General features: G+C 38.0%; 1 protein-coding gene and 1 pseudogene across 1 annotated transcript; one reads left to right on the forward strand and one right to left on the reverse strand.

Moving 5' to 3' along the window:
• The window catches only part of LOC111274277 (uncharacterized), a 34,802-nt pseudogene extending 26,797 nt beyond the window's left edge, over positions 1–8,005 (forward strand).
• A 783-nt stretch (positions 8,006–8,788) lies between these two features.
• Positions 8,789–9,508, reverse strand: LOC111318819 (uncharacterized). The gene has a single exon (XM_022858683.2). The coding sequence runs from the start codon at positions 9,418–9,420 to the stop codon at positions 8,959–8,961; it is 462 nt and encodes a 153-aa protein (XP_022714418.1). The 5' UTR covers positions 9,421–9,508; the 3' UTR covers positions 8,789–8,958.
• Positions 9,509–9,841: the final 333 nt, after the last annotated feature.

A 9,841-nucleotide genomic window follows, 5' to 3' on the forward strand; every position in this document is an offset into this window, starting at 1 on the left:
GTCATGAAAGGTAACAGGGCATGGAATAATGGTCGAGTGAAAGAGAAAATGTAATGAAATGCATTAACTTGCCCTTATTAAAATGATAACAAGTGAAGTCATATTGCAAAAAAAAATCCAACAATCACTCGAAAAGAAATCTTAAAATGACAAAAAACCTTCAACCCGCCTTATCTCCATTAAAAATTAGCTCCCTATATGATCAGGTGAAGAAATCCCCATTGACATCTTGCCCTTCAATTCATTGTGACTCTCCAGATCCTTTCTGTTCTTGACTTTCACTCAGTACGCTAACATGAGGTGTTGTTGTTTTTCCCTGATCAAAACTTACCATTCCATCATTGATCAACCGTTGCACCTTATACTTTAAAGCAGTGCAATTTTCAGTAGAATGGCCAGTAATTCCATAATGATAATCACAATGGGCTGTAGGATCATACCACTTTGGATAGGGTGGTTTAAGCGGTTCCACATGGCTGGGGGCAATCAAGTGGCTATTATAGAGTTCTCGATATAACTCTGTATAAGTCATAGGGATTGGATCAAATACAGGTTTTTCTCGAGTAGTCCGTTGTTCTCGTGAGCCACTTGCTGGATGAGTAAGACGAATTTGGGTTCTTACAGGAGCTTGAATGTTAAGGCGGTAAGTGGATGAATAAGATGGTTGTGGGGCTAGCTGGTAGGGGTAGGATGAGGCATTATTCACAGCAGGATAGTATGGAGAGTAACATTGGGATGGATAGGGTTGATAACCCCTGAATTGTTGTCTATCAAAGCTCACAGCTTGAGCTTGAGCTTCTTTCTTTTCTGATGTCTTCTTGGTTTCTCCTCCTCTCAACTTGCCATTTTTTATGGCATTTTCAATAATTTCTCCAGAGATTACCATGTCAGCAAAATTCTTTGTTGCATTCCCTATCATCTTTTCATAATAGGAAGGCTTTAAAGTGCTAACAAACAGCACTGTGGTCTCTTTCTCTGTCAGTGGAGGTTGTACCTGTGAAGCTATATCCCTCAATCTCTGGGCGTATTCTTTAAAAGACTCATTTCACTTTTTCTCCAGATTTTGCAAAGATAAACGATCAGGGGCCAAATCGATGATGTGTCGATATTGGCTGATGAAGTCATGAGCCATATCACTCCAAGAGCGAATGTGGGTCCTATCCAACTGAACATACCACCTGGCAGCAGAACCAGTAAGACTATCCTGGAAGACATGCATCAAGAGTTTTTCATCATGAGCATGAGCCGCCATCTTCCTGCAATACATGGTGATGTGGGTTTTAGGGCACTTTGTACCGTCATATTTTTCAAATTTCGATACTTTGAATTTATAGGGAATAACCACATCAGGAACTAGGCAGAGTCCAACAGCATCAACTGACCCATAAAAGCTAAATCCTTCTACAGCCCGTAGCCTCTGCTCTAGCATGCTAATCTTGGAACTTTCCTCAGCCTCTACTCTCATCTTTTTTTTTTCCTTCTCTTTTAAATCATCTAGATCAGGAATTGGTTCTGCTGCCTTTTCAATGAAGATAGGATTTATATAGCTGTTATACTGCCCTGGGTTGAAAGCTGATGGCATTCCAGGATAGGCGAAATGTTGTGGCGGGACCTCTTGGGCAGACTGGGCTTGGGGTGGGCCAAAACCTGGAGGGTACAAAGGGTCAGCCACTTCTTGCTGGCTTGTACTTCTTTCAACTCCCTTTCCTCTATTCATGTTATTAAGAGCTTCCAGAATCTTGCTTAGCTCATTTTCAATCTTCTCCTGTGCTTTTTCTATCTTTTCAAATCTCTGAGAATTTTTCTGCTCCATTTGCCTTGCTCTGGATCTTGTGTTGTATGGATGAGCAAGGTTTTTGCTAGACGGAGCTATCCTGGAACCTTAAGTACCATATCTTAGAATCAGTAAATTGGCATGATCATCACATGGTTATTTTGTAAGTGTAATGAATGAGAATGCAATGAATGAGAATGTAATGAATGAGAAATGTAATGAATGAGAAATGTAATGAATGAGAAATGCATGTATGCAAAGAACATTTGCCTCAAAACGGTATTCAACTAAAAAATTTCATTTATTCCAAAAAACTTTGATCTACATTGAGTTTATCCCTCTAGAATTATAGCCATAAAATTGTTTGATCTGTTCATACTGGGCTTTGGCTTCTTCTATGAAGTTCAACAGACGCTGTCCATGTTCTCCTACTGGGGCCATCACTTGTCTTAATGCTTCTGCCTCTTCCACCATCTCTCTTGCCTTACACACCCCTTTATGGATCTGGGTTGTTAAGTGCTCAATGTATTTTTGCCTTCCTAGGTTCTCTCTTTTACCACACCAGACTTGGTATGATAATTCTCTATGTTCTCTGACCAATGCAGCGATGCGATCTCCTTGTTCTTCCAACCTTTGACTTAGCCCGCTCAAATAACTGTTCAGCATGTTAAGTTTTGCCTGTGCTTCGGTACTTTCTTCTTCCAATTCGGCATACTCTTGCTTCAGTCTTGTATTTTCCTCAGTCAGCTCGGTAATGGTTATCTCTTTGGCTCTTTCCCTCACACATAGCCTCTTATGCTCTTGGTGTAACTTTGCTAGATCTTCAGTAGCTGTATCACGTTCTCTAGCAATCTTGTGAACTTCAACTTCATACCTTTCGGCTCTACCTTTCCACTGGGCTTTTTCTTCTTGAAGTTTCTGAATCTCTTGCTTTAACTGGCTCTTTTCAGACTCAAATTCTTTTGTTGTCAGCTCTAAATCTGATGGTGTCTCTTCAAGTTTTTCTTCTGTTGGCTGTTGAGGGATTTCATAAGTGAATACCATTTCTTGTCTTCTCTTTGCTCTCCAAACCAAATACCCTGGGGTGACCTTATCAGTGAATGGTCCAGGACTCACTCTTCGGGGATTTTTCCATGCTTTGATCATCTCATTCACCCTCTGAAATGCTTTAGGCTCACTGTAAGAGAAGTCTAACTGATGAAGCCCATAAGTCATAGGAATGAACTGTTCTCCCCCAAATTGCCTTCTTACTAGGAGTGGTGCATAATTCGTCACTCCCCATAGACCCAAAAGCGGGACCACTGTACTATCCCCACATTGGTATAACATAGGCTCACGATTCATCCATGGGGCCAACCATCTCACCCTGGCACTTTCCAACTTTTGTAAGAACGTTATCCATTCTTGTTTAGACTTCCGCTTTGACCACCCACTTTCGCAGAATTCTTTGATCGGAAAACGATTACGGATATAAAGCTTCGAGAAAGCACCTTTTCCTTATTCAGAATGGCTTTTCATCCACAAGTACAATAGTTGTATGCAACCTATGAAACGTCCTCCATTTCGACGATAATAACTCAAAGATCTGATAGTCTCTGCTAATATTACCGTTGAAGGATTACAGCCATTGATCACACTCTCGAAGAAATCAACCACCGCTATCTCAATATGTCCCAAGACCTTTGGAAAGATTACCAGTCCGTATATAGCCAAGGCAAATATGTCTAACCACCGTTCTTCACCGGCATGTTGCATCAGAAACTCATGAAAGAACTTCCAAGGTAGGCAAACCTGTTCCTGTTTCTTCTTTGTATGAGAATCCACAACTTCCTTGTCTATCCCCATGAGTTGAGCTAGACTTTTACGAAATCCTGACTTATGCTTTTTGACATATATCTTGTCAGGAGTCTTGAGATGCAAACCCAACAAGATCGAATATTCTTCTATGGTGGGAGTCATATCAGCTTCATTAAAGATGAAACACCTGTATGCAGGATCCCAGAATTGTGTTACAGCTCTAATTAGTTGATCATCAACAGCCACTGCTAGAAGGTGTGCTATATGCCCATGTTTCTGACAAAACTGCTCTTGTCTTGACGGACTCATCTTCTTCCAGATGTCAACCAAATCTTCTAAATTATTCTGTTTGAGGAGGATAGATGTTTCTTGAGACAGAGTAGACTCATACCCAATTGGCAAGCAATCTCCCATCTTCAGTTGGGTCTTTTCTGACAGGGCCCTTACTTCGTTAGGTGTCCCACAGGGTGCTAATACTGATGAAGAACAAACTAGGCGTTCATTGGTATCCATGAAAAAAATTTGTTGAAGATCGTTTTTCAGGCAAATGTTCTTTATGCAACTTTATGATATGCACATGAACCAATGCAAAAGAAAAAAAAAGGTTAGTATACCCAGAAAAAGAATAAATAACAAAATAAATTTAAACATCACACAAAGTAAAAGGATGGATCTTAGCTTTTGGTCAATTCTAACAGGGAAGAGTGATGGCTCTATCTATGGGTTAGGCACTCTTAAGGTTCACTATATGTGGTTTTAGGGTTAAAGTCTAAAGGTCCTCAAATTATTCCTTACATCCTTGTCCATCACAGACTAGTAAGGCACCCTAATCCTCACCCATTACAGGCTATAAGCGGAAAAGGTTCAATTTGAGTGGGAGTATTTCGCTAGCCACTGCGGAGGCATTAGACCTCATGAAAGCAATAGGTACTTTACTCCCTCCTAGAGGGACAGAGCTCGGGTGTAGAGCTCATGTTATGCACATGCACATGAATGACATAATTAACAAGGTAAATAAAACATGAATGAATAATACACATATATACAAAAAGGTTCAATTTTATTAGGCTTTTGGATAACACAAATTCATTTGCTGGCTTGACTCTCAAAGTCCCCAGTGGAGTCGCCAAGCTGTCATAACATCTAGATCCGGGGATCTATCGCTAGACATTGACTTTCAGGGAGTCGCCACCAATCTTTTTTGTCTAGGTGCGATTGGCCACCTAAAGAATCTGTTCTTTTAGGGAACACCTAAGTTTAAGGGTCCCTAGAAGAATAGGTTCAGGTCTGCTAACCAGAACAGGGTTCGGGAGTTCGGTTACGTGTGAGGAAGGTTATAGCACCCTCACAACGCCCATCAAAAGATGGTACCAGCTTAAATTTGTGTTATCCAAAAGCCTTAAAATTTTACCAAGTAATTAATTATTAAAAATTATTCTCAATTGACTCTAATACTTTTAGCAGAAAATTGAGAAAATTTCCTCACCTCAAGAGTATGCAAGAAAAACTACTGTTTCACTTGCAGAGGCTCCGTCGTCGGATTATTTAAAGAAAAATCAAGATCAAAATCAGAATATAAGAAAAGAAGGATTTTTTTGTTCAGGGAAAATTGATACTTTCAACTTTTCCCCAAAAATATTTTTTGGAAATTTATTTTTCTTTTAAGGAAAATTGATATTTTCAACTTTTCCCTAAAAATATTTTTTTTTGAAATTTATTTCTGAGGAAAATTGATACTTTCAACTTTTCCCCAAAAATATTTTTTGGAAATTTATTTCTAAGGAAAATTGATACTTTCAACTTTTCCCTAAAAATATATTTTTTTGGAATTTTTTTATTTTTATTTAAAGAAAATAAAATAATAAAAAATAAATAAAAAGAATATTACATAAACCTAATCTAATAAATAAAAAATAAAATAAACAAATAAACAAAGAAATAAAAAAAATTCAAAAAATTCAAAAAAAAAAACAACCTGTCGCGGCTCGGATCGCGGCTCGGCTCGGCTCGGCTCAAGGAAGAGAAAACGGCTCGGGGGGAGCGGCTTGGCGGCTTGGCTCGGCTCGGCTCGGCTCGGAGGGGGCTGGCGCGCGCGGGTCAGAAAGCGGGTCGACGCTCGGGTCGGGTCGGGTTCGGCAAAACGCGCGGATCCTCTAGGTTACTTAAGGCCAAAACGACGTCGTTTTGGGAGGGAATAAAAGGCACCTTCCTCCGTTTTTCGGCAGAACGCTCCTCCCCCTCTCTCTCTCTTCTTCCTTTTTCTCTCCCTTCTCTCTAGAAACTGAAGAACACCGGTGCCAGATTCTGGAAATTTTCGTCGGAATCTGGAAATTTCGCCGGAAGTTGGCCGGAATATCGCCGGTTTCTGGGATTCTTCGTCGGAAACTGGACTGGTTGCCGGAAACTTCAATGTTCGCCGGAATTGTTGCCGGAAAATTCAAATTTCGCCGGAATTTTCGCCGGATTCTGGAAATTTCCCAGAAATTTCCAGAAAAAATTTTCGCCAAAAAATCTCTAAAAATTTTTTCTCACTTCCAGAACACTCCTAAACTTTTCCTAGCTTCCTATACGCCTCCTTTTCTCTTAAATCAGTAGCTTTGCTTACTGTTTTCTGTGTGTCCTGCATTCTGTTCTAGAGTCCCTTTTATAGGGGTTGATCAGGAGTTCCTGATCAATCCCAATTCCTCCTTGGACGGGAATTCAATCTTTGAATCCCACTGGACTCTTCTGATTGAGTTCCCCTCCACAGTGGGATTCTTCAGCCTTGAATCTTAGCCCTCCAAAATTAAAATCAAAATAAATAAAAAATACTAGATAATTAGAAAAGATAAATCAAAAGATATTATAAAAAAAATATCTGATAATCAGGAAAAATCATAACAGATAAAAAAAATAATAATAAATATATAACTATATACATATAAATCTAATCTAATAAAAAATAAATAAATAAATAAATATATACATAATAATAAAATACATAAAATACATAAAATACAAAATAATACAGGACAAATTGAATTGGGCCCTACCCATTTGGGCCAGGCCCAATTGATCTGGGCCGGACCCAATTGGGTGTCTACAACCCTTTAATAGCCTACTCACTTAGCTATTCTCTTGGCGTCTAACTCTCTGGGGTTACTAAACTAAAACCAAAACATCTTATTTATAAAGGTGAAACCCTTTATACTTTTACTAAACTCCCGATGTGGGATACAAGACAAACTCAAACTCACTTAACTTTCAATGTGGGATTCTGAGATTCAAGACAAATCCCAACAAATCCTCCCTCCATCTTGAATCTTCAACTCTTCTCACTCTCAGTCTCTTCTAGTCCACTCACAAACAAACATACACACCCATAAGACGTAGAGCCCCAATACTCTTATGGGGTGTCTATCTCACAAAATCCTACAACTCTCTTACATCTTTTTCTCATCCGTGGATGTAAGTCAGTTGGACCGAACCACGTTAAATTGTTGTCTCTTGTGTGTTTGATTTATTGTTTGATTTCGCTTCCGCTGGTATGATTGGATTGGAGACTTTTAGCCCAACAAATGTCACCTCTTATTTTAAAGGTGTGCTTTAACTGAACATTCTTGATTTATTATAATTTGGAAGTAAGATTCATAATTTCTTATCACCCTGGAATTTTTTCTTTTTTAATACTCAGGTACTTCTTTCTTTCTAATTGTCTTGACAAGGCTGTTTAGCTTTGATTCGAATGTTTTGCCATGAAAATTTCTGATCACTTTTTGTCAATCATCCCTAGCTAATCCCCTTATAATAAGTTGAGTGTTATCTCTTGTGCAGATCATAACAATTCTGGGCACAGAAAGGCAGGAGTCATTGCGGGTGAAATTTCAATATTTCGGTTTAGCATTTTGTATTAATAGTGCTAATGATGGCAATTAAATAAAAAGATAAAAATTAATATGATGAACTTGTATGTCAAAATACAAAGATTAGGACATTGATGATTTCATATTGTTGCAGGACTGTAACTGCAGTTTCAGCTGCTGAGCCATAGGGAAAGCCGTTGGCATTTACTTCTTGAAGAAAATGAGAGCTAAAGCACCTGTAACATTTGGAGTTCAAAGCAACGAGAATAGGCTTTTCTGAAGAAGTATTGGTGTGAGCAAAGTGAAAGCAACCGCAACTTTATTCTTTTCTTTGGTAATCTTTTTGAACTGTAGGATAAACCTCTTTAATGGTTTGTTCTGTCCCTCTTTGTTTATAGTAACAGAAATTTGAGAGAGCTGAGGATTCATTCCTATGATTTTTCTGCCAGGAGATATTGGAGTCCAAATTTTGGAAAGCTAAAGTCGACTCGACTGGCATCGAGAAAGAAAGAAATTAAAGTGGTTATAGCAAAAAGAGGGAAATAAGTTTAAAGTTTATAGCATGGCTTGCCAACAAGACAGCGTAGGTACATCTTCCATTCATCATATCTGTTGTTGGCAACGTACATGGGAGTATAGCCTATCCTGAGTCCTGGCCCCAAATTTATATATGATCAATTTGTTAGAAAACTGACGCCAATTGTCTCGCTCTCTTTACCTTGGCATCCTCTCAATAAGTCCCTCACCACAGCGGTTAAAAACTACTGTAACTTTTATGACTTTGTCCGCGGTTAATTTGTCGGTGGATCCTAACAACATCACCTGCAATATTTGGATATGATTAATTGGTTAAAATTAAGACAAAATTGTTTAGTTATTATATCTAGTAACATTTTTAGTTTCTCCAGCTCGAAATTCAGTACAATTGAATAACTATAGTAAATTAACCCATATTTCTTAAATTTGGGGATCATAGAGGAGATAATCTCCATTTATAACTGTCCTTCTCAATGCATACCATTGCTTGAACAACTCTCTTTTTCTTAATTAATTAGTCATTGTTCTTTCCATTTTGTCGCTTACTTTTACCCAAAATTGTGTTTCAAAATCTTTTGTCTTTTATTATTATTATTACTATTATTATTATTATTATTATTGTTTTGGAGTTAAATTAATATTACATTAACATTCCACACGTTAGTTTAACAGCATATAATTAATTAATCCATAGGTAATAATTAAAAATATATATCTCTTGCTTATAAACTATGTGTGTGTATTCTTTTTTAAGGAAAAAAAAGAACGAACTAATTATAAACACTTCTTACATACTTTCAATAAGACATAATAATAAAACATTTGATTTCATATAGTGAGCAAATAAAACAAATAATTTAAACTATGTGGAAGCACATCAAGATACATATGCTTCGCCCTTCATTTAGTAACTAATAGCTAGTGTAATAGAAGGAAATTAACTTCATCGATTTCGGCTTCAATACTTAGATAATTATCCAGATGGCTTGAAGTCTCTTCAGCCAACTTTTATGCATAACTGCACATCCCATATAGACAAGCATTTCCTTTACCACAGTTATTGTTGCATCCTCCACAGTGCCTCTGGTTGGACAATGGGTTCACACACTTCCCTTCACAGCAAATCTTGGAATAGTTACACTTCTTGCCACACTTTCCGCAGTTGAATTTGTCCGTCTCGATGTCTACACATTTTTTGTTGCAGCAAAATGGCCCTGGGCTGCCATTAATGCGACAAATCTTAGGGTTTTTGTCACATGTCTTTGCAGCACGAGAACTCTGGGCAAGAAATCGGCCTGCTCCTCGGAAGGAGCTTGGCTCCTGCGTATCCGCCATAGGAAGATCAGAAGCTTCACTTGGATTCTCATCATTGTTGCGGAATGGTTCTTCTCCTGATGTTGTACTGGCGGAGAGAGTAATGGCAAAGGCCATTACCATAGTCAACATAAGGAAAAGCTTGAGCGATTTCATATTTTGAAAAAATATCAAGGTAAAGCTTAGAAAAAAAGGTGGTAATAATATAGATATGAAATCATTGGATGGAAAAGAATGTAGCGCGTTGAGGGGTATTTATATAGAAGATTGAAGCTGGTAAGAGGGTTATGAAAAGAAATTGCATGCATGGTATGTGTATATCCATATGCTGATTGGGTTAGTGGACATTCTAATCCAACAGGCAGAGAAAATCCAAGTAACTGAAATTAGGCATCTTGAATTAATTATGAATAGTAAAAATTCAAACAATTTATAGTTGAAAATGTGGATGTGAAGGTAGGCAAATCACCTCTTTATTATCGATTTGTTAGTAATTAACACTTGTCATACGCGCTTGTTACTTTTTTTTGTGGTCAGGCTGCATTGAATTTGATCATTTCTATAAAAAAATTGAACA

This window comes from Durio zibethinus, chromosome 26 (genome assembly GCF_047325235.1).
Source record: "Durio zibethinus cultivar Kanyao isolate XHJ-2024 chromosome 26, ASM4732523v1, whole genome shotgun sequence".
Classification (NCBI taxonomy): domain Eukaryota; kingdom Viridiplantae; phylum Streptophyta; class Magnoliopsida; order Malvales; family Malvaceae; genus Durio; species Durio zibethinus.

Coding starts and splice junctions, on each gene's coding strand:
- LOC111318819 (XM_022858683.2), bottom strand. CDS start 9,420: ATGAAATCGCTCAAGCTTTTCCTTATGTTGACTATGGTAATGGCCTTT.